Source organism: Micromys minutus (genome assembly GCF_963924665.1).
Source record: "Micromys minutus genome assembly, chromosome: 11".
In the NCBI taxonomy this organism is placed as follows: domain Eukaryota; kingdom Metazoa; phylum Chordata; class Mammalia; order Rodentia; family Muridae; genus Micromys; species Micromys minutus.
This window is the reverse complement of record NC_137980.1, coordinates 55958795-55984094: the sequence shown is the minus strand read 5'-3', so window position 1 is coordinate 55984094 and position 25300 is coordinate 55958795. Positions and strand designations below refer to the sequence as shown.

The following is a 25300-nucleotide window of genomic DNA, read 5'->3' as shown; positions in this document are numbered from 1 at the left end:
TGGCATGCCAGTGGGTCATAAGGGGGCTGGGATGGGAGACCAGTGCTCTCCTTGCCAGATTAACTGTATTCACACTTTCTTCTAAAATTAATTCTTCTGGTGCTACACACCTAGATTTGGGGTGTGGGAGAACAGAGAATCCTTGACATTACTGCAGCACGGGTAGAGCAAAGCAGATAGAGTCAACAGGGTGGAGGTGTGGGAGGCTTCGATACCTGACCGCATCTCATCTACTACCACCAGACTATGACTCCATTGGTGCCCCGTGACTTTTAACAACAGATGGTTTATTAGATAAATAAAGAGGTGATCATCCTTTACAGGAACCCAGGAAAGTGGGTGGCCTGGCGAATTTTGTTTGTTTCCATAAAACCTCAAGAGGCTTCATGTAGTGATAAGCTGTAAGCTCAAGTGTGCTAATGACCTAAGTAACTGGCCCAGGCCTTGGCATCAGCAGGGTTACAACACCCACAGAGAATAGAGGAACTTGGGAGCATTCTGAAGAGTGCCTGCACCCAAGTTTTCTGCTGCCATAGAGCTAGTACTTTAGGAGTACTCAACACACGGGAACAAACCCAACACAGGGTAGGGTAAGAGATGGGGCTTTGGCCCTCGAAATCAGTTGCTGGGAGACAGCATAGATAGAGTCTGGATGAAGGAACTGGGCTGGGATAGACAGATTGTCTGGGGCCCTAGAAGAATGAAGTGCTACAGGGAACTGGGAACTTGGGAAAGATAGCAATGGAGTGTGAGTTGGAAGATACACAGGGGCAGAGCAGAGGGTAAACCCAGAATGGGCTAGCAGCCATGTCTCAGAGCACTCATTCTGAGGGAACTGTGGCTGAGTACCAAAAAAGCCTAGGGTGGACAGAGGGGCCACTCACTGGACTTCTTTTCCAGGCTCTCTTCAAAGTAACTGCAAAGCAGAAAGATGTGGGTACCTTGAAGCAATATAGACTTGATAACATGTAGGAAAGTAAATCTGCATCCAATATGTGAGGCCACATAACTGCTGTAGCCCTAACTACAGAACAGCAGTGATCTGCCTTGGTGTCCTCCGATTTCTCCTTTAGTTTTGTCCTGCCTCCCAGGCTATTTTAACTCAAGGACAATGATAGCAGCAATGACACAAGACCAGTGTGTGTCACAATGACACAGACTTCACTTGGCAATTTGAAGAGCCAATAAAGCCAATTCTCGAGGAAGGCACTTAACCCCACACATAAACAAGTAGAGTCACAGGAACACGGCTGTGTGATGAAGGGTCCCATGTCCTCGTTTTGTTAAGTAGCAACGAGAACACATCAAGGTCTCGTCTACCTGCCTCCTCTTAGCTATCCAGAGTCCTGATAGAACTCTGATGTTCTAGAGCTTCCTCCAGCCATACCACTGCCACACACTCCGCCCAAAATTATGCATAACCACTCCATAAGGATATGGGTAGGTGCAGTGTGTGTGTGTGTGTGTGTGTGTGTGTGTATCTGTGTGTGCATGCCCAAGTGTGCACATATACAGCTACTTTATTGGGTTCTTAAATCTACCACCCTTTCGACCCTTATTCTACCCTAAACCCTTCCTTCCCTCCAATACTAGGAGGAAGAATGTTAGAGGGGAAAGAAGACATAGACTTCTTTAGACTATTTTCTGATTAGAGGCACTGAGTTCCTTGGGGCAAGTCCAATCTTCATCATCAGGATGTGTCCAGTTCCTTCTCGTGTCTGTGCTCATGACCACCTGACAAACTGCCGCAGTAGCAGCTGCAGCCTCCTGGGGAGCACCTCACCCCTCTCGGGTTTCTGGTATTTCTACCCTCTAATAAGTTTCCAGAATTCCAAACACAAACTATCTGTAGCTAGACAATGGTCACAACCCTCCTAGTACATGAGACAAATAATTGTCACCTGCTGTGAAGCAGCCTCTTATTCCACACCTGGGATTGAAACAAAAACATATTCACATAACATAACTGGGTTTTTGAAGAAACCAGAACTCTCACTACAGGTACGCTGACCATAAAAATTTCAAAGGCACTCCATAATTCTGTCAAGCAAAAACTGACTCTGAATAGTTTCTAAACAACTGAGCAAAGTATTAATTACTTGATTAATGCTATAAGAATATTAATAAATCATATTAGAGAACATTCCCTTTATGTTTACAAAAAAAGCATGTCCCACATATTTGAGACAACCCCCTTTAGCACCTCATCATGGCAAATTACCAGACAAGCATGGGGAATGACACTTGGGAGCTGAAAGCACAGCTGAGTCAAAATCAAGAGTCCTTTGCTAAAAATGTAATAACAATAACAACAACAACAACAACTCCACCTGTGAGAGTTTAGTCCTAAAGGCAAAACTCTCTTCTCAAGAAAACTGACAGTCAGCTCAGGACATGCAGAGTTCTTACAGACTCACTGGCATTGCCCAGTTATTCATGCATACATGACAGATGAGGTATATCATTGCTATTTAAAGTATTTACATGATGGTCCAGTTTTCTTTCCCGTTTACCTGGTGAAATAAAGGTTGCATTCACTTGTCTGAAGCCCATCTTACCATAAAATCTACTGTTGTGTTATTTCTACAAAACCAGTCCCAAGGCGGTGGCACAGGATTAGGAAGGACAACTCAGACTCCAGCCATTTTCCACCTGAACGTGAGCAGTGTGGGGAGAGAACAGCCCCCACGGTTTTCATTTACCCCAGCTATTGACTGTTCTTCAATGTTCATACCATTAACTATCAAACTCCTGTTTCTGTCAAGTCATCTCAAATCCTTCCAGAGACAGTCCTTTCAGCATTCCGTACCCAGGAGAAAAGGAACAGTGCCAACAGCGGGAAATACAAGCAGGAGAGAAGGCCAGCCATACCTGGAATGAACCAAAGCTTGGAAACGCCACTTGAGGACGCCTGAGAGGTCCCCTCGCTTTACTTCTAAGCAAATTAGAAGACTGTCTTGCACTAAAACAATACCCCTACCAAAAGTTTTTATACTGACACTGTTAAGGCATTAAAACAGAAAAATACAATAATTAGAGAAGAAACTCCTGGGCCATTTTATCAAAAGGAATAACCAGCAGGAAAGTGGGTTTAATATGATTTATTATTATCAAAATTAAGACCAGTGTATAAACATACTTGCCAAGAAATAAGCAACTTTGAGCTTATTACATCAGCACAAACATTACATCAACAGTTCACTAGTCACATCTGTAGGTCTAAAAGGAATCAAGCCATAAAAGGGCATTTCTAAAACACCCCTATGCAGGTACAAATTCACTAGGTCACCCAATTCCAGTGAAGAAGGCAGTCACAGAAAGAAACCAAGTAAAATCCTGCTGGCTACTAAAATGGGAGTCTTGAAAACCCTCCGGCATGAGAAGAGGCTTGCAGAGGGTGGGAAAGCACCCTTATTGTGGAGGAACACCAGAGTCTAGGTGTTCACACATCTCACACATCTTACACATCTCACACGTTTCAGCTTCCATAATCCCAGCCTCAACACATGCATTACCACTTCCATAGCCCCCCACCACACTACTCCAAAAAGCATGACCCCACTTTATGAATGAAGATACAGAAGGAGGCAGATAAAGCCAATGGCGATACAAAGGTCCCTGCACAGCTAATCCCCTGCTCTAATCATCAAACCCTGAGCCCTGGGACAAGTGTATTAAATTTTCCAAGTACTAGAGAATTCTTGTACTTAGCATATTTTTTAAAGAGAAATGGCTTTCCATGATGTGTCTTCCCCACAGCAGATACGCATTTCCCTCTAAAAGTGACATCAAGTCCAGGTGAGAGGCACCTCTTGGGAGAAGGTATGCAGCAGCTACTCCCACACTTCCAAGCACTAGCAGGAACACAGAGACAGAGCTATGTTCATGGTTCCTTCCAGACCTGGGACTGAGTGTGATGATTCCTGGCATGCACGGTGAGGGCAGCTGCTGGGCTGGCTAAACAGACTGGAGGCTTAGTCTGCAGATGAAGGGAGACCGGAAGGAGCCCAGGTACAGGTATCCATCATGTTCATGCGCCTCACTCACATAGGTGACCACCAGTCCATCAGGGTCATGCAGGCTTCTCCGGAAAGCACCACTGTCACTGATTTCTAGGACCAGGCTATATCGTGGCACGAACTTCATCACGGTCTCCTGACTGAACAGCTGGAAGGGAAGTATCAGGGAAAAGAGTTTACCTTCTGACTGAAAGCAAACTGACCACACAACTTCTCAGCATCCTTGGGTCAAGGAGGTTCCCATAGGGCAGGAGCAGAACCATGGCCCCCCACTCCCATGCAGATCAGACCAAGAAGGTTAAGTCTGCACAGGAACAGCAACGGCATAGTCCACCCACAGATAAATGCAAGATACATTCCAAGAGATCACACCACTGAAGTCAAGGTGAGAATCATTCTTGCCCGCCAGAACACTGGGTCAAAATCAGTACAGCTTAACCAAAGTGAGCCACGAGTTCTCTACACATATTCAAGCAGTGGAAGAGGCAAGTGATGAGGTTTAAAGCCTCTCACACTCAGAAAGGGATCAGGAGGGTTACGTCAGTAAGTCCATCCTAACAAAATGGAGGGTTACATCAGTAAGTCCGTCCTAACAATACCCCCTCTAAACACACGGCCATTTTGCCATCTTCCCTGAAGCTTCGTCTGCAGTCCCTGTGGGCATTTCCCTGCAGAACTGGGTACCTCTAAGCACAGCTACTAACAGGTGTGGTCCTGTGGGACTCATAGAGTTCAAGGAGAGAAATCTCATGGAGGGACATGACTTCTGACACCAAAGAAAGACTGGAAAGGAGCAGTCCTGCGTGGAGTTTAGAAGCAGGCCAGAGTGTCCTCAGATGAAGTCACTGCTGTACTTGGAGAAACTGATTAAATAGTAACCCATCTACACATGGTTGCACGCACCTGAAACCCTAGCACTAGAGAGGTAAAGAATGAGTTCTAGGCAATTAGTAAAATCCTGTCTTAAAAACTAAGGAAATACATGCAGGAAGGGGATCCAGGTGCTGTCAGACAAACAAGATTCAAAGATGAAGAGAACTAAGAAAACTAGAATAAAGCCCATGCGGCTCAGTGGCTTTTAAATATAAGTAGGCGCATAAGTATAAGCATTTCCTAGCTCTGCCTCTGAGGAAGCTGGTAAAGGGTAACTTCTCAAGGCAGGGGGTGAAATGACAAAATACCCAGAAGCAAGGAAAACAGAAGGAGGCAAAGACAGGGCACAAATGTTTCAACTTCCAGTATAGGCTAAAGAATAGAGTCAGTTTATAATTCTAGGGAAGTCCCTTTGAAAGCAAATAGTACCACTCAGTACCCAGGTAGAGCTAGACGTGGCAGTACATGCCCAGTGCTAGGGACACGGAAACAGGCAGATCCCTGGGGCTCAAAGGCTGGGCAGCCCTGCCTATCTGATGAACCCGTTTCAAAAGACGCAGTAGATGGCTCCAGAGGACTGACCCTGTGGTTGAAATCAAGCCTTCATACAGATGCACACACCTTTGTGTGAACACATAACTGTGCGTAAAGCAGGTATGACAGGGACCAAAACCTTCCGTCTATACCTGCAAGTGTGAGAACTAGTCAGACCAACAGAAATAGATGAGACTCATTTCCATCTTGCTTTTGAAATTAATTTCCATAATTACCTTAAAAATCATTCTCTTAATAAAAGGCTTGTCAGATAAGAAATCCAACATGGAAAACCCAGGGTTAGCACGAATGGTTGCAGCAGCAACCCAGTACCCGCCGGAGCTGCTGGGCCGGATATTGTCAGGAAATCCAGGCATGTTCTCCACAAACATATCTGCTCCTCCCTTCATCAGGCCAGACACATAGACTCTGAAAAACATGCCCAAGTAAGCATTGAGAAATAGAAAAGAATTTAAGGAAGTTTTTAGCCAAGCACAACACTGGTCTTAGTTCAAATATATGTATGGAAAATACCATACCATACATGTGACTGTCATGAATTCGAGCAAAGCCGCTGAAAGGTATCTAAAGGACTATACAGGCAGAGAGAGTCAAAGCCTACCTTATAGGGAAGTAGACTGTAGGCTATGCTGCTGGCATGAAATCAAAACACACTGTACTATGACAGCAAAGGCTGAGACATAAGTAAGCCCAGTCTGACCTCATGTCTAGCCTGCCACAGGCCATGGCCAGTTCTGGAGAACACTGATAGCTCCATTCACAACATATACATACCTTCGTATCCTGGCCATGGATGTCTCTGCCACCAGGACAAAGTCTTCCTCAGGAGAAAGCTGAACTCCATTAGGGAATTGCAACTGGTCCAACAAAACCTTCACTTCTTTCGTTTCAGTATCATATTCCAACAGGCTGTGGGAGGCCCAACATGACAGTCACAAGAGAAAAGAGCACATGGAAAGGAACAGTGACTCAGCCTCCCACTAGAGTGATAAAACCCAAGTCAGCCATCTACGTGGCTGTGGTCCTGGTATGGCTAGAAAGGACCCCCCCAGTCTATATCTGATCCAGTGCCCCTGCTGACCAGAAAACTAGGTCAGCACAATGAGCCAGCACACCAGCCTTGAGAAGCAAGGCCTGAAACCTAGGCCTGCTGGTGGACCCCACCAACTCTGTCCAGGGCCACCCTCATGACCAGACTTCATTTTATTTCCTCAGAGAAAGTAAGACCACCCTGAGCCACTAAGGTCCTATTCCTAGACACTGACACACTGTGCTGAGACCCTACTACAGCTCCCCATCACCTGCGGCCAATCCCTCACTCAGAGAAAGGTGGAGAGGAACACTTGCCGCCCATCATCGGTGCCCTCCATCACCAGAAGCAGATAGTCTCGTCTCTGCCACTTGCTGCTGGAATCCGTGAAATAAATCTTCCTCCCATCCCGAGTAACAGTGAGATCATTCACAAAGGACATTTTCTTGCCCTCAATGGGAGTCTCAGAGGACAGCAGCAATTTCACTGAACCTGAAGGTATAAAAGAAATTAAGGATTTGCTATCACTTTAGGAATTTGTTTCTTGATAATTTCATAATGTTAACCAACATAACTGATGTCAAGAGAAAAAACGAAAATGAATTTTTCCATCCCCTAGTTACCACCTTTATTTAGGTGATAATCTTGTGGGATTTGGGGGTTTGAGGTTTTGTTGTTTTTTTTTTTTTTTAAACTAAATTTTACTGAAGGCAGAATCCATCCTAAGAATAAAGAATACATTCTTTAATTGAGATCAACATAATTAAAACAAAACAAAAGAAAGCCTATTAAGAACAATATGTAAAAGTATCTAGTACTATCTGTTAGCCTGGAAGAATAAAAAAGTCAAGTATTCCATTTATCTACTTTTACATTAAGCAGCAACAATAGTGAGTTTTTCAAACTAGCCAGGAACAAGGAACACACTGCAGTTCTAGGTAGGAGAGGTAAAGGGTAGAGAAGAACTTGAACTCAGTAACTGGAGGTCAGCTTGGGAAATTTAATGAGACCTCCCAGCTCAGAACTCCGATCTCAAGTAACAGAGAGGACATAAACATTGAGTACCAAGCTTCCTGTATACACTATTGTTTAACCCTGTGCAAGAACCCACAGGGAGGACCCACTGTTAACCTTCCATGCTACATGGAAAAACAGGAACAGGGAAGCTGAGTAACGTCCCTCATAACCAACAGAAAGCAGTGGCCAATCTGCAACGGCCATGGTCTAGCCCCATGTATAGATTCTCCATGCTGTGTCCTCCACGGAGAGAGCACACAGCGCATATTGCAATACCAGTTCTGGTAGTATCGTGACCAGTCACAGGAGAGAAAAGAAGGGGAATAGAGGCTTAGGGGAAAAAGATTCTCAGACAAAAGGATGAGGAGTGATCTTTACAAAATAACCCTTGTGAGAGGCAGTGGCTAAAATACAGATGCCAAAAGTAACTGGGTAGGAACCAAAGCGGGTTCAGAAAGGCAACTCTCTGGTGGCCAACACAATTATCTGCAGGCAATACTTATAGTGTTATTTAGTAGGAAAACACTGAGATTGCCTAAAGACTATATTTTAACAACCTTATTAAATCTGCTTTATTGGTATACTCTTTAAAAGATCTGAAAATATCAAAGAAACAAGTTGTAACATACGTTTCTGAGGATTTACTTCGAACAGTCCCTTGTATGCATCAACCACAAAAAGTGTCCCATTGGGCCCTGCCCGGATGCCCAGGGGTCTCCCACAGGCAGGTTCATCATCTCTGGTTTCTAGGAAGATAAACGATAGGAATCGGCGGCTGCTCCAAGATTCTACCTGTGCCCTCTTCAGTGTCCAAGCATCTCTTCCATACCTCCCTAAACAGACGCCATGCTGGACAGAGCAAAAAGACCACAGCGTTAGAACCTGACCTGCCTCAGCTGAGGGTCATTGCAAGGAGCTCAACATTGGTGCTTAAATGTAGGTGTGACCACAGCATATACTCACAGAATGTGCTCACTACAGGGTGCTTACTGCAAATGTTACTGCACCACAAGGAGTGCCCACTGTCCAATGCTCAATGCAGATGCTGTGTGGAGTGGAAAGAACTAAAGAAGCACATCCTGAGTGTGAGGACAGGCATACAAAGATGCCTGACAAGATACTGATTAAATGTCAGCACAGACATGGCAAACGTCACAAGATAATTTTTTATTTCAGTTTTGTCTGCTTATGTTGTTTTATCTTGAAATGAAAACATTATTGTTTATAAAATGTCTCAGTTATCAAAACTGGTAAGTAGGCTGTGTAGTCTAGTGGTGAAACACTTGCCTGGTCATTAGGTCCTAGATTCCACCTGGGGTACCACAAAAAAGTAGTTAAAAATTTATGATGAGTTAATGAATAAAAAACGATAAGAATCCTATGGACTAGTTTTTAAACAGAGGATTCTTCTGCTCATGCTTCTTAAGTTTGAATGAGATTTGAGTAACATGACTGAAACCCCTGAGGAGCTACTGAAGAACGACATGAAGAAAGTCCCAGCAGGCAACCAGAACCTGAGTGGGACGATGAGAGGACATGGCACCAAGAGCACATGACCACCGCCCAACTGGACACTCTAAGGCCAGATGACCTGGCAATAGAAAAAATGGAGACGACACCACAGTATGTCCTATCTGTCAAACAATCTGCAGATCTCCAAAGGTGAAAATTACAGCTTTCCAAATGAAGTTCCATCAACTTACTGCAAGGGCCTGAACCGAACCGGGAGATGGTCTCTATCTCTCCATTTTCAAGTTTTACAACTCGGCCATCTGCTGTGCCGGTGAACAGCGCATCTGTTTATGAAAACCAAAGGGAAAAGATCATTAAAAGGGTGACCTAAGAGCTAGGCCCACACTGTCTCTTCTAAAAGGGAGTGGGCCTGGTTATATTTTAACAGCTAGAAAGAAAATAGCAATTCTGAAAATGATAGAGAAATGATGTACGGAAATTTTTTTAAAGATTTATTTATTTTATGTATATAAGTACACTGTAGTGTCTTCAGACACATCAGAAGAGGGCATCAGACCCTATTACAGATGGTTATGAGCCATGTGGTTGCTAGGAATTAAACTCAGGACCTCTAGAAAAGCAACCAGTGCTCTTAACCACTGAGCCATCTTTCCAGCTTGTATGGGAAACGTTTAAACCCTTAATATTTAAAGAAACAAGCAAGGGGTGAAAGGTAGGGGTGGGAGTGGTGCACACCTTTAGTCCCGGACTAAGGAGTTAAAGGCGGACAAAGCTGTGAGTTTGAGGCCAGTCTAGTTTATAGAGCAAGCTCCAGGACTGCCAGGGGTACAAATAGAAAACCTGTCTCTAGGGGAAAAACAAGTTAAAGTTATAAAATTATGGGAGCTGACTCTGGAGCTTCCTTGAAGGAAATTGGTCAAAGCTGTACAAAAAGAAACAGAAAATAAGAACAGACCTATGGATGTTAAAGAAACTGCGTAAATAATTAACAATAGACAAAAAGCATCAGTCTCCAATGAGCTGCTCACTGGTGAACTCCACCTTAAAAATTACAGCCAAACCTCTAAAATCTGCTTCAGAAGAAAGAAGCTGAAATAATACTTAACTTATTCTACAAGTTACAACTTCTGAATTGCCCTAACGGAGAAACCACAGACCACTACCATATATACCATATATACAAGAGTTCCCACATATACTCTTGCAAGGAACCCTACTTAAGCTAAGTGGGCCATTTAAAAGATAAACAACAAAAACACACACAAACAGAAAGATGTGAACATAGACGACTTGGTAGAAAGAACAAAATGTTCAGAAGAAGTGAAAATGACAAAAATATATGTGTATTTGAAATTATCACAAAAAATAATAAATATACAAAACTGAAACCGTTTTGAACATTTCTGACAGAGAGTTAGCAAAGTAGGTTTTATAATTTTGAGGTTAAAAGCACTTTTGTGGTTCATCATGGACCCCTACTTGTGAAGAATTCAAAACTCACTGTCTAGAAAGAATCTCTGCGCAATTGCAGCTAGTGAAAATAACATAATTGCTGAAAAACAGTTTTAAAAATAGTTCACTTGAAAACGGATAAAGTGCACTAATTGATGGTTGGTCTCCTGACACTTGTCCCGAGGCAGGCAACACCTGCCAGTCTCCCCCAGGACACCGTCCAAACAATGTTGCTGCAGCAGAAGCAGGTGTCTGGGTGCCAACCTATGCCCCACATCCACAAGAACAGAAGCAGAGAGGTCGCCTCGGGTCCACACCAGAAATGACACCCAGTACACAGCTGCTCTATATGGAGAAAGGGACAAGGCAGGCAGGTGCACTCACTAAGGCCACAAATACCAACAACCAACACTTAGAAGTTCCAGTGGGGAGAGCCTCGAACTGAAGAAGGGAGCTCAAGTGCGCTTCGGTCGTGGTGGAAGCAACTGAGAAGAAGACAACTCCACGTCTGTCCTGCAGGGACATCATCTCTGAGTTCACCCGTGACCAGTCACAGGCACTAAGAAAGACCCTTCCCTGACCGGGAGACTCTGGAGGCCTTGGCTGATGCACTCAGACTGACAACACAGATCAGGATTTGGTTCCTATATCAACATCATGAAATGAATCTCAGGAAGTTGTCCAAGCCCTGCTCTGAGCTGGAGTCATGTGAACACACTTTTCAGCCTCATTTTGTCAGAAGGGATATGTCAAAGTGTGACGTGGTTCCTACAATGTTCTGTGAGCTTCCTGAAAGTGACTCCAAGGGCTTTGGATCACCCTTGCAGAACCCCAAGGAGTCCTCCCAAAATGAGTGCCCAAGGCTTTGGAAACCCTGAGGAATCTCATGTTCTCTTCCGGGTACCAAAGCAGGGATGTCAGGTCACATCACAGGATTTCTGACTCCCTGGCATGTCTAGCATGTGCTTTCTGTTAATGTTTTTTCAACTTTTGGGACAGGGGTGGGGGTGGAGGAGGGCTGTTGGGTCTTAAGTCTATAGATGGCACATTAATAATAAACCTGGCTGTTTCCAAGAAAAAAAAAAAAAAAAAAAAGAAGTTCCAGTGGAAACAACAGTGTTGGCTCCTCACCAGAACTGATGAAGCTTACCAACAAATACCAAGATCTTTAAGTTCTACCATCAAGTATTTACTCTTACTGGAAAAAAAATATATTTACTTCACAAGCCATATAACAAAGCAACAACTTCAGAAATAAGCAGCCATTGGGTCTTGAGGGAAAAAACAGGTGCAGGACAAGAGTTTCTCAGACATTTGTGTAGCAATGGCTCTGGCAGCTAAGAGACAGAACTAAGCGCATAGCACACAATGTCCATGGCCACTGCCCAGGTGATATAACAGACTCATGGCTGCAGCATTTCAAAGCTGCCTCTCAGAAATCCTCACCCCAGTCCAAGTTCACTCATCTCATTAGCTATATCCTTTCAATACTAAGCTTACTTCTCATCCTAATGAACAAAAAACAAACACACAAACAAACAAACAAAAATGCCTACTGCCTGGTTGCAGAATCAAACACATTTATATTAGGCCCAATTTGTGTTTTCAGAAAACTCATCCTGAGATGGATGGTTCAGTGGAAATACCGAGAACCTCCACTGTTAACTGTGCGAAGTAAAAACAAAGGGAGCAAAGACGGGTGCTGTCAAATGACACCCACCTAACTCGATGGACTCCTGGTGGTGTCTGCAGTTGATTTGCCTCCTTCTATTACTGATCACAGGAAAGTGCTCTGTAAATATCACCCTCAAAATCACCCACTGCAACTGGGCAATGATGGTGCACACCTTTAATCTTAGTACATAGGAGGCAGAAGCAGAAACAGACAAGGCTACTCAGAGAAGCCATGTCTTGAAAAACAAGCCAAACCAAAATACACACACACACACACACACACACACACACACACACACACACACACACACACACACAAACAAAACTAGAATGCAAATCAGACAGAGAATTAGAGAGAGACTTGCTCCTGTGAGAAGTTCACGGGTAAGATTCAAGCCCAGCGCTCCCCTACCTGGGAGATGTGTACCCCTGCAGCTACTCTCATAGAACCCACCACCCTCAGCAACAATGGCAACCTGGAAATCAGCCAAGTGTATTTTACAGGTCCCCTGGGTTACTTACCTCCAATATTTACTATGGATTCTGGTCCACTAAGTTGGTTTTCAAACAGCCTTTCTGCTTGTCGCAACTTTGTATTTGGCTGCAGAACACCAAACATGAAAGGGGGTTCTTTGAAGCTGTAAAATAATACAATTGCAGTATTTTGTATATAAAAATATTTATGAAGAAAAATGTTTCCTAAGGACCTGTGGCATGTCTAACTCCCTGTTCTGACACATAGCATACATTCCCAAAACATCCTTAAATGCCAGAAAATGAAAGGTTAAGGGGAAAATTTTAAGAATACCAGAAAAGATTATAATGGGAAATAATTAACTAAAACCTTGTAAGTCCCCATACCCCAGACATCCTGAGGGTCTTATCACCATCGAGGGCCTTAAGACAGTTAAACATCCTCACAATCTCTGATTCAGACAGACCTGTAACTAGTCCTCTAGCTAGTACTGTCTGCCTAACATGGAGGGAGCCCTTCTTATTTCACATGTACTGGTAAGAAAGGACGCCAATCATCAGATAGCATCCAGTGCCCATGACCTCACACATGCACCCGTCCCTGAGCCCGAGACCATCTTCCCCTCCCACCTCATTCCCATCCAGAGGCAAAAGTACAACGGCTGCCACCTACCACTGATGGCACTGTTAAAGAGACATGATTGCACCTTCCTCCCAGGTCCTCTGCTGCCACTCTGCCCTGACCAGCATCTTCTCTCCTGCTTCTTCATCCCTACAGTCTATTCTCAGCCAAGCATCCCACTTCACAACCCAGCATCTGGCCACAGATACAAACTTCCATCTCACTCAAAACCAAAGACCTTCAAATAACTTACGCTGCCCAGTATGGCCCTGCACTGTCTAGTCTAGACCTGTTACCTTTCTGTTTTGTTGTTTCTTCTGCTCCACATCCCAGCCCCCACCCCTTATAGGGTCTTGGATACCAGGTATTTTTGGTCCTCAACATTAACTCTCTCACAAGTTCCTCTTTCCTCCCAAGTTGAAGTCAGCCACCTCCCTGGGCCTGCACTCACGTTACTCTTCCCACTGCACTTAGCGTCATCTTGTGCAATTCGGCACTTGTCCCTCTGCTGTGCTTACTGTCCAGCCCCGTTAGAAGGGATGCTGTGTGTAGACCAAGAAGCTCTTCCTACTTCCCTCTGCTATATCCCAAGAATATGGCCAACAGGCAGTTCCCAATGCACACTGCTAAGGAGGAGAAAGAGAACTATTTCCCAACCTCCCCAACAACCTTGCCTTGATCATAAGTGGAGGAAAAGCAAGGGGACTGGGGTGGCTGAAAACGTGGGGGGATAAAAAGCTCTATTCTATACCTGCCAGTTCATCACGTGCACTTTACTCCCTGGTACCACTTCCGAGCCAGCAGCACACTCAGATTAAATTCTCTCTCACCCTCTGCCCTGGCTCTCAATTGTGCCATTCCACCAGCCCTAAGGTCAAACCCTTTCAGCTTAACCAGGAAACTTCAGGGGGGCAGTATGCAGCCTGCCTGCTTTGGCCAAGAAACTTAGTTCTGGCTCTGGCAAGCCCAACCACCAAGCTGAGTGTGCAAAGCAAAACATGTTTGAGCATAAGGACAGTCAGACTTGGTTGAAAATAAAAGAGCAGGCAAGCAAAGGTCCTCGTGGTAGTAGCTGGCAGCTGAGGACAGCCACCAAGAAGCCCAAATCAGACAATGTCTTAGGGCCTTACCTGGCTACTCAGGCCCCAGGTCCTCGTTAGAGTTAAAGCCAGTGGCACTTGTTCACCCTTGCTAACTCTGTAGCTTACTAAATCCCTCTGCTGGCTCTGTCAAACCTGAGTGTGCTGACTTCATCTCACATTAACGTACATATCCAGGACATTATCGTGTACCGTCTAAACAGATCTTTGCTCAGCAGCTCCCAGTACAGTTTACCTTTCACGGGGCCTGGAAAACCAACTGAGGTTCTATTTAGAAACAAAAAGACTGTTTTCCATAGAAGGATAAGGGTGTTTCTAGGCATTTAAAATATATATTTAGCAAATAAAGTCAATTTTAAGATTTAAAAAATAGCAATGTGTTGCAGTAAATATTAAAAAATAAAAATGCTTATCTCTTTACCGACCCTGAGGTCTCCTCAGGCCCAACCCTGATCGGAGCCCCATGCACCTCTGGCGCCCGGTCTGAGCCGCCACCACGGCCCAACTTGTCCACACAACTCCACCGCCTATTGTCTGCCTCCATCCCGGGGTGTTTCTCTCCCCCAAAATCTCACATAAATACAACTCTATAGCCCAATAGCTTTTCATACAGGTTTATATGTTCAACTTTCGATCTACAAACCCTTTACACAACAAGATTGCATCAAATAGACAAAGATACAAACTGCCCTTCTATATGAGTGAGATACTAGACCTATGAGATCCTTAGTGTTCATAGCTATTTAATGCCAATTAATATCACCTGGGTCTAGCTGGTCCTTGGGAACCTCCATCTTGCCATGACCTGCACCCTCTGCCCTCTGACCTCCTCCTCTCAGCCCCCTCCACCTCCCTTGCCCCACCCAGTCACTGTCATCCTTTATTTTACTAATTAAAATGAGTAGGTTCCGTGGGAGTCTTCTTGGGGAAGTGGAATTAACATTAAAATACTAACAGCTTCAGGGCAATCTACAGCAATGTTTTGGAGAATAGGTTTTATTGCTACCATTTTAAAGACCACCAGGAGGATGAATTCCACTGGCACCTGAGATTAACAGTGTTTCAGAAGTACACATTTTACTACCAGGATGAAACCCAACTCAGAGTCAAAAATAAAACAAAGAGTAGTCTTTAGGAGTAAGCAGGGATACCAAAAGCTAAGAGAAACTAGTATGTAGCCCATACTGAAATCCCAGCACTCAGGAAGCTGGGGCAGAAGAATCAGTTTCTAGGCTAGGATGAGATACTAAGTGGGACCTTGTCAAAGGAAGGAAAGAAATAAGAAAGGGAGAGGAGGGAGGGAGGGAGGGAGGGAGGGAGGGAGGGTTGGGGAAGACACAATCAGCATTACAAGAAACACAAAATTAAACACAAGTGGGGAAGAAGAAAAGCCATGTCCCCACACATACAGATCATAACCAGCCCCTCAAACTAAGGAGGCTAGCATTTCTTCTGGATTATACGATACAAGTTAATCTCATTTCTACAGCAGTACACACATTTATTTGTAGTCAGTCATTATTTTGGCTTTGATTTTTACAATGCTGGGATCAAATCAAGGGTCTTTACACTTGCCTAGGTCTATCCAAACCTCCCACTCAAGACACAGATCGTTTGGTAATTCTAAATCAAACAAACAAGGTTAACTCCTGCCCACATGTCCACCTAGGATCAGAAATGTGTCTTCCCTCATCTCTGAAGTCTGGTGGACCCATACCTTAGCTGCCAAACATGTTCTTAGTGAATTAAATTCAATATAAAACCTGAATCTTTACATACAAACACCAATGCAGTATTCAGTTGTATATGTTACCTTTGCTTTATAGTTAAACAAAGTTCTTGTATAAAGTCCTAAAAACACATGAAGTACTGACTCATCTAAAACAGACTTCAGATGGTTTCACTCCCACTAGGGTCTCTCCAAGAAGAACCAAGACTCTTCAAGGATTTTGGTATGATGATTTCAAGTTTTGCTACTACAGAATCTATTTGAATTTCCTCTGTGAATTTGTCAAACTTATTCAACCAAATGGAAGAACTAGAATTTCCTTTGATTTCTAGAGGTAGATGCTGCAAAAATGATTGGGAAAACAGAGGCTCAGGAGTTGAGAGAGCTTTCCTTCATGAAAATCTCAACCTAACTTTCCTTTTCTCCAGGCCAAACTACACAGCTCTTCTATAACTAGCCCAAGTTCAATATCAGTAAACACCAATAAGAGCCTGACTCTGCCCTGCCAATAACAAATATGACTACATATTAAGGGGTTTTCTTTTCTAATTACAATAGACTGATTCCTCATAGACCTCCACTGGTGAATTATAACTTAACAGAGTTACATAATTACTAACTACAAATCTTAAAAACTAGTTACCTATAAAAGCTACACAAAGTGACTTAAATCACCACAGGGTGCTTCTGCTACTTCAAAGGAACTAAGGTCAGTTATTTCAAACTCTTAAGCTTCTCTTATTCTGATTTTCACAGCTGGTTTCTATCACAATGTCAGGGACAATTTCACACATACTGAGTTACAGCTAATTCAACGTGAAACTCAGTGCTGAAGAAATAGAGCTCTCCTACTCATCAAATTCCCAACCCACACTGATTCTATTGCACACCCCCACTTGGTAGGAGAACCCTTCCCAAGACTGCTTACCTGAAACTCTGAGGATCGATGGGGGACTCCAACAGTATCATAGCTCCAAGTAGGGGAACAGCAAGGGACACAGCCAGCATCAAGAAGGTCATTCTGAAAACTCTGCCACTAAAGGAACTGCCAGAAATAAAACAGAGTGACAATCAGCCACACACAGTGACAAACCTGGCTGCTCTGGAGGTCTGCTCTGAAGCACAACCGCTCACCTAGTTTCTCTGCTCACCCAGTTTCCCCACTGCAAGGTCACTAGCTTTGTGGTTCATAGTTAAACTTTAGCAGTTTGGCAATCTTGGCAGACATGACTATTTCTTTGTGTAAGATCTTGCAGCTGTGTAAAGTACTCTGCTCAGTTATAGTCCAGATATTCTTCCTTCTAGCAACATCTCACAGGAGAAACTCACAGAACTGATTAATACAAAATGCAATGGAAGAGCCAGACACAGCTCACAAACCTGTAACCCAGCACTTAAAAGTCTGAAGGAGGAGAATTCTAAGTTTAAGATCAGCCAGGACTTGTGCCAAGATTCTGCCTCAGAAAAGACGGGAGAAAAGACCTGCAACAACGGGATAAGCATGTTCACATACCTGCAGAGAAAATGAACACATGTGTAGGGATGGACTAAGGTTGTCATGAAGGAAACAGAGGCCCTGGGTTCTAAGCCACTAATTTCCAAAGCACTGTGCGTCTCCCCGTTTCAGGAATCAGAGGAAACCCTTCTCTTCCTTCGGTGTAATTTGTTAGGTACTCCTAAGGAATTCACGTGGATTCAGCAGTTTAACATTCCAAAAGGCTGGGCTGTGGAGATGGCTCGGAGGTTAGGAGCACTGGCTGCTCTCTGAGAGGTCCCGAGTTCGAGTCCCAGCAACCACATGGTGGCTCAGAACCATCTGTAATGGAATCTGACGCCCTCTTCTGGTGTGTCTGAAGACAGCTATAGTATTCTCGTATACATAGAATAATAAAATCTTAAAACAAAAACCAAAAAAAAAAAAAACCCAAACAAATGAACAAAATTCCAAAAGGCTTTACCAGTCTAAGTGCTACCTCTGGAATCCAAGTAGCTTTCAGACAAATCACAGCAGTGACTCAAACACTTCACATATTCTTATCTGGTTAAAAAAAAATATTGAGGACTGTTAGCCTCTTGCTAAACCTCACTGGATCATTATCTCTTTACATAAATGACACTTGAATTTTTACTAAACACTTGACTTAACTCAAGGGGGGCTGGTAACACAGGGATAAAGGCTCTTACTGCCAAGGCTGATAACCTGAGTTCAACCCCCAGAACTCAAATGGTCAGAAACCTACACGAGCACTGTGTCATAGATGCCTACACACCTATACTTATACACAAACACATACATTAAAAAAAAAAAAAGGTTAACAAGCAAATTTTTAAAAGCTAAAATCATGAACTTATGAAAATTTTCCTATCTAAAAAATTTAGATATACACTTTAAGAAACGAGGAGTCATATTTAACAGTACAAATCTGGGGGAAGGGTTTGGGAAAGGTTTTGGTTTTGACAGGCAATGTGCACTGCCCAAACTAGAAGAACGGAAGAGCAGAAAGGAGTCTAGGCCTGCTGACACCATTAGCAATAGTAGAGTAGAAAATGTCTGGTCCCAGAGCCCTTGTTATAAACACTACAAAAGGTCGTGGTGCTACTATGCATCTTCAAAAATTAAGTTAATGAAACCATCCAACATATGATTTTTAGTAATTACCTCCCTCCTCAACTTGCAACTTGGAGAATTTAACCCAGAATCCTTCAGACTAATGCTTGTTAGCAGCTGCCACTCGTCCAGCAATTCTGCCTAGATCTCTTTCTTGGTTCAGTGTCAGCCTGCAGACCCCATGTTGGTCCTTTTCCCCACTGTCAGCCCTTTGAGGACTTGGAGGGCTGAATTGTCTCTTTTAAAATAATGCCAGGCATCAAGGAGCCTCTATGAAAGAGGAAGAACTTCATTTACTTGGCATAAGATCTTTCAGGATCACTCATGGATTTGTGATATAACATGTCAGTATTACTCCTTTTACTGGTTTTTACTAGTACAAGACTATCCCCACCATGAGTGAGTGTGTGTGTGTGTGTGTGTACATGTACACCCAAATATGTTCAAAATATGTTCATCCACTCATCTACTTATAGACATCTCTATGTGAATTGAAATTGTTTCTTGTACATAGTGTAATTTTGAGGTCACTTAATATGTAAAAAGTGTCTGAAAGGGATAATGAAAGTAGCTGACCAAAACTATAAACACTATAAATCTACGGACCTTGACTCATTAAAATGGTAACTGTGTGATAAAAGAATTACATTTCAATCTCCCCCCAAAAACTATATATATATATATATATATATATATATATATATATATATATATATATATATATATATATGTAAATTTATACTGTGGTAAATTGTTACAAAATTGTCATTTTATAAAACAAAAGGCACTAGATTGGAGATTTTAAGTAAATTCTGTGATTTGTTTCTGCTAAAAAAAAAAAAAAAAGAAAAAGAAAAGAAATTCAAAGTCAATGAATCTTCTAAGCAAACTGCCACACCAAAGCCTGAGAATGTACAAAAGTGACTTTTTTTTAATAGCCTAAAGCTTTTTACCACAATAGAAATGAATTGAGAGGTATCCATTCAATAAAGCAGGGCTGATTACAGTAGCAATGTCAGAGAAATGGTTGTTTAAAAACAAAAGCAAGAATCCCATAGAGAGACATATTCAAAGCACCCAAAGAACATTATACAATCCAACCAGGATATCCCTGTCCTTGAAAGGACACTGATGCAATCATCTACTTCATCTGAACCAGTGGAGGGACATGTTATATAATCCCAGACCTGTGGTTGCAGGTTGCCATTTAACCAAAGCAAGCATGAAATCTAAACAAAGTACAGTATTCTTTTTTCATTGCCTAACAAAACAAATTCTCCTAATCTGCTTCAGACTCACACAAATCCTTTTATCTCACTGTTCCTCACACAGGAAGGGGGTACTGGGAATGGAACTCAAAGGCTTTGCACATGCTAAGCATGTCCTATCGCATTAAGCTACATTTCCAGTCCCTGTACCTTATATTTTAAAACTCTTAACTTGGTAATCTGATTCAGAGTATGATACTCTACTTGAGACACTGCCCCTTCACATCATGGTAAAAGGTTCAATTGTGTCCAAAATAAATCCAGCCAGGATTCAATACAACAGGTGGAAAAGTAGCCAGAATTCCAAAGATGACTTGTTATGAATGTCCCACATCTCCCATCTTGTCAGGATCTGAGCAAGCACCTTTTTTCTTTCTGTGGTCTTAGTGATGGAACCCAGGACTTCTTACATGTTAGGCCATTGTCACTGAGTGATATCCCTGGACCCTTGACAGGATTTCCTGGGATCTAGTACTATTAATCTCTTACAGTTAAGAGGATCAAAAGCTAAAGAAGAATTTAGAAAGCCCCCGTTGGGTGCTCCCACCTTAACTTCCTCCATCAAGACAACATTCACAGCTTTTGTTTGGATGCTTGAATGCTTGGGTTTGGTTTTGGTTTGATTTTTTGAGTCAGGGTTTCTTTATTATGTAGCTCTGGCTATCCTTGGAACAAAATAGGTAGACTAGGCTGGCTTCCAATGCACAGAGATCCACCTGCCTCTGCCTCCCAAATGCTGGGATTTAAAGACATGAGCCACATTAACAAGCATATTCACAGTTTTAAACAATGCCTGGAGGTTCTGATCTATGGATCCAGAGTTGGCATTTTACCCGTCAGTTGGTCCTGGTGCACAGCTGGACACCATCAATCTTATCCAACCTGCTCACTATCCAGCTTCTACTAGTAATTTAAACTTTGTTGGTCAAGTTTTTTGTTTGTTTGTTTGGTTTGGGGATGGTGTATTTCTGGTTTGGTTTGGTTTGGTTTGGCTTTTTTTTTCAAAACAGGGTTTCTCAATCTAGCCCTGGCTGTCCTGAAACTCACTCTTATAGACCAGACCAGCCTCCAATTCAGATATCTTGCCTCTGCCTCTCTGCCTCTCTGCCTCCTGCGAGCTGGGATTAAAAGCATGTGCCACCACTGCTCAACTGGTCAAGTTTTACTAAAACTGAGCATGGCTTTCCAGAAAATCTCCCATGCTGAGGAAAATACAGTAGGCACTGAGCAGGTGTAGCTACTGGGCACGTGAGGAGGGAAGAGCGTATCTCATAAGTGAGGCAAACCGCTCTCGAACAATTACTCTGCACACACTTATTCACTCTTAGTACAGCTAACTCTTGACCTCACTGCTGATCCTGAGACTCCACGGTCCACTTCTAACCTCTGTATCTTCTGTGTTGGCTTTCCTCAGACTGTGCATTTGCGCGATTTCGCTTATACCTTTATCTCCATTTTCATTCACAGAACAGCACACACTCCCAGCCTATACTCATATGACCAACAAAGCTGGCCATTTATTTCTTAGCTGAGCCCTGAGCATCCAACTTGTTTGTCCAAATTTCTTAACAAGAGCCTAAAGCAATGCTTACCCCCTCCAGGATGCGAACACCCTTAATTACCTGCAGTCTCTGTGGGAAAGGGCAAGCCTCAGTGGTGTAACCTGTTCTGACAACTGTGTCAACAAAAGCCACAACTTACAAAGTCTGCTGCCATTTCAACAGCCAAATTTGAAGGGTATTCTCCAACTTTTCCTGTATTTGAACACCAGACCACAGGGCCTTCAAGATAAAAAGACAGCAAGAATCCAAGAATGAACTGTGAACTCTGCAGAAAAAAAAAATCTATTGGCTCCAAACCCATGCAATAACAAGCAACCAAGGAAGCATGAAGGCCAAAGAGCAACAAGTCTCGTCTTTGAAGTAACTAAACCTCGAATTTGCTTGTTTTCACATTCCTTTTTCCTAGAATCATTCTTCTCTGAAAAGAGTAAAAAATTAGTGTCTTAATTGAGCAATTGCAGAAAAGCAAGTTAAAAGACCCATTTGAAGATACACATAGGCAGTGCTGAGATGTAAACCCTATAGTCCTAACTCTCTTATCCTCCATCTTAAATTGGAAAATTGGAAAACTGAACTTAGACCTCCAGAAACAAACTGAAAACACTGTTGTTAAATCTCAGTCTATCCTTCACCCCTAAGTACTTACATAAACTAAAAACATCAGCAAACTTCCTAGACAGAAAGGCATTTCAAAAGATAGCCTCGCAGAGTAAGGATTAACCTTTCAATAAAGCTCCTGAAGCATTTGGGAAGCTGGTGTCAAACAGTAACTCTAACAGGCAGTGGGTGTTAAGATGCCCCACTCGTCTGTGCCCCACACGGCAAAGAGCCCCTTCCACTATAAAAATCTGGTTATCCTTCCTTTATTCTGGTAATCAAGTATAGAAAGGTGGGTGACAATAACTCACTTTAAAAGCAACCATTAATAGATTACTAAAGATAAAATAAGAAACATGTTTGCAAACAAGCAAACAAGTTTACAATGGGCAACGTCAAAACAGTATAAGCACAAATGGGTCAGGTGGAAAAAGACAGTTGCGATCTAATTTGTAGCCATTAAGGAAGAAACCCCACAGAGAACCTTAAAAAAAAGATAAATATCCCCCTTTGTCCGTAGCTGTTCTAAATATTAGGCCAATCTATCAATGATCCCAGGATGCCCAGGCTTCAAAACACTTCCCTTCTCTGAATGCCTGGTGGGCCCTCAACAGCTCCATCCCTTTCTGAGTTCTCCTAGTTTCTGCAGTTAGGTTTGGTCACTCCTGGCTTATCCATTCTAAAGACTCACTGGCTATTAGAAATTAGTTAGCAATATCCACAACAAGCAGGGTGAGCAATTTGTCATAATTTACTCACATTTAGCAAGGTCCTAGAAAATGAGACCTCAAGACAACCTAGGACGGCTGGTCTCCCTAATCAAGACTCATACTAGTACCTTCCTGTGATTCCACAAACTCCTTTCCAAAGTCAAAACATGCTTGTATGTTTATCTTATCATCATTAATGAAACCTATCATCAAAATAAAAAACTGTCTCTCATCTAGTATGTACCACACCCCCTCATCCCAATGCTGGTGGCCAAATATTTTCTAATACTTATATCACATAAGTTAATTACACAACTTTGATGCTGATCTAGAAATTCAGAGTATAAAATTCACATCATCAAGTTGAAAAGTGCATTTTAAATGTCTTCTAGTAGGTAAGAGCATGTTTCTGATTTGAGCTAACAGAGCATTCAAATTCAGAAAGACTATGGCCAGAAAAACTTTAGAGATTTACTCTCAGTAACCACTGTCCCTATTACAAAAACCTACAAGAACGAATTCTCAGTAAAACTGCCAACAATGTCACGTTCTCTACTCCGCGCTGAGGAGTACTGACTGCGCGGTAGCAGTAGATGCAGGAGGAGGACCTTCGCAGAAAGAAGACCCAGCATCTTTTCTGACTTCTCTTCAAAGAAAGTGAAAAACGGTGAACGCGAAAGACTCAGGCAGTGGTCAGGTGGCTGTCCCAGGAGTATCAGAGGATCCAACAAGGACACGTTGGGAAAATGAGCGGAATTAAAGAAAGGCAAAAGGCGCTGGCTCGGATGGCAAGGAGGAACAGAAAAGGTCCACAGCAGCGTGATGGTGGACAATCGGGTGCACGCAAGGCCTCGCCCCGCAAATGTCAGTCTGAACCCGGTTCCACGGTCAAAGTAGAGTTAATAGAGTGTGCTCTCCCTTGGATTGGCTCCAGTCCAGGTCAGGCCTACCTGCCTTCCTTGGTCTCCGGGACCTGGCCATCGTCCGTGACCACCTGCGGCCGCAGGGGCCGGCGCTGCCGCAGCCCGTCTGCCTCATTCATCCCGCCGCACCTTCACTGACTCCAAAGACTCCGCCGGCACTGAGCAGCGCGGGGTTTCAGAACGACAACCCGCCCCCCGCGCCCGGCGCGCGGAAATGACGTACAAATCAGCGCCGGAGCTGCTCTGCAGGCCCCGCCCCCTTTGGAGATTGGCACCGCAGTGCGGCTCCACCCCAGGCCCTGGCGAAGGGTGAGAGGGTCCGCCTCTCAGTCCGTTGAGTCTGGTGGCTAGGCTGCAGCGTGGGTCCTCCTCGTGTCCGAATGCTGGGCGGTGAAGTCCGCAGTAGCAGGCTTGCAAAGAGAAGATGCCACTGATGCTTGACGAACTCTGTTCAATGCAGTAATCCCCACCGGAACTGTTATCCTTTCTGAAATGACTCCGCTAAAGTTCAGAATGTGTCCTTTTGGTTAAGATCAGATGTTGACTGCTAGGTCTTCAAGTAGTTATTCAATAGGCATTTGGTAAATTTGCTTAATGGAGTCACCTAAAGACAGGCCCAAGTAGAAAAGACCGCTAATAGCAAAACTTTAGGAATCTTAAAACAAACACCAGTCAAAAACATACTCCAGGAGGTGAGGTGAGCAGACCGCAGTTAGCTTCAATACATGTAAATTTTAATTAAATTTCAGGCAGCAATAATCAAGTCCTGTTACGTAGGGCATTGGAAATGATCTCTAGGATACAGGTGCTGGGAGTAAGGCCTCGAAGGCTTTCTGCACTGCACTTGAGTTCTTACAGAAACAAACATGCCATTGATCTTTTCGGCACTAGATGGCGACAGAACGCCGCTTCAGTGTTGTATTTTTCTCTGGAAAGTGGAGATTTCTTAACACCCGCTCAGTTCTTTAGGGATTTCAGGTTATATATAATTCAAGCCTTGGCAGCATCATACTTGATTCCATCACTGAAGACAGACATTATAAAGACAATATCCTGGGTAACTTTAACAACTGTTGTGTGGGTCTGGCACCTACCTGCATGCCTAGATGGCTTGCCTTTTCTGATTGGATGTCTCTGACTTTGTGGTATTATTCTTTGTGTCCTTATGATACATTTTCCTTTTACTTCCACCTAAACCATTTTTATCATCCAGAATCTATTTCAGGTGTCATTGCTTAAATTCTCTTATTGAATCTCCAGAGTTTCTCTCTCTATGGGAGGCTCTTTGAACACTCCTAAACTGTCACCAGTAGCCTGTTATGTGTATCCGAGGCTCAGTGTGAAACACGTAGGTCAAAACAACCCGGAACATACACACTAAAAATAATACGAGAGATGAATGCACTGAACTTGCTACATAAAAGGAATTCACCTGCGAGTCCCTCAAAAGAGGGTGGTTATGGAAGACTGCTTATGAAATTCAGGGCTAAAGCTAGGAATGGTCTTGGAAGGGATTAGGAGAGTGTCTGGAAGAGCCAGTGGCCATATCTCTGAAACAAATGAGCCCACAGAAAACTACTGAGAGATACACTCATGGCCTTATCTTGAAGCACA

The 25300-nt window shown here is 43.3% G+C and overlaps 1 protein-coding gene across 2 annotated transcripts; it reads right to left on the bottom strand.

Moving 5' to 3' along the window:
* Nucleotides 1-3095: 3095 nt before the first annotated feature.
* APMAP (adipocyte plasma membrane associated protein) lies at nt 3096-23878 on the bottom strand. Of its 2 annotated transcripts, none has more exons than XM_080925422.1 (9): nt 23714-23878; nt 16947-17063; nt 12616-12731; nt 9198-9290; nt 8124-8240; nt 6795-6969; nt 6222-6356; nt 5663-5855; nt 3096-4167 (listed from the first exon to the last, which is right to left on the bottom strand). In XM_080925422.1, exons 1-9 carry the CDS (start codon nt 23803-23805, stop codon nt 3958-3960), a joined length of 1248 nt encoding a protein of 415 aa, XP_080781548.1. In that variant the 5' UTR covers nt 23806-23878; the 3' UTR covers nt 3096-3957. The 2 variants fall into 2 exon arrangements, with proteins under 2 accessions (XP_080781548.1, XP_080781549.1); XM_080925423.1 differs by lacking the exon at nt 23714-23878 and adding an exon at nt 17153-17172.
* Nucleotides 23879-25300: the final 1422 nt, after the last annotated feature.

What these genes read in the sequence shown, in the direction of transcription:
- APMAP (XM_080925422.1), bottom strand. Translation starts at nt 23,805, where the DNA reads ATGAATGAGGCAGACGGGCTGCGGCAGCGCCGGCCCCTGCGGCCGCAG. An exon ending in GAGGGCACCGATGATGGGCG is followed by an intron (nt 6,357 to 6,794) that starts GCAAGTGTTCCT and finishes GGCCTCCCACAG; the next exon opens with CCTGTTGGAATATGATACTG. An exon ending in TCCATGGCCAGGATACGAAG is followed by an intron (nt 5,856 to 6,221) that starts GTATGTATATGT and finishes CATGTTTTTCAG; the next exon opens with AGTCTATGTGTCTGGCCTGA.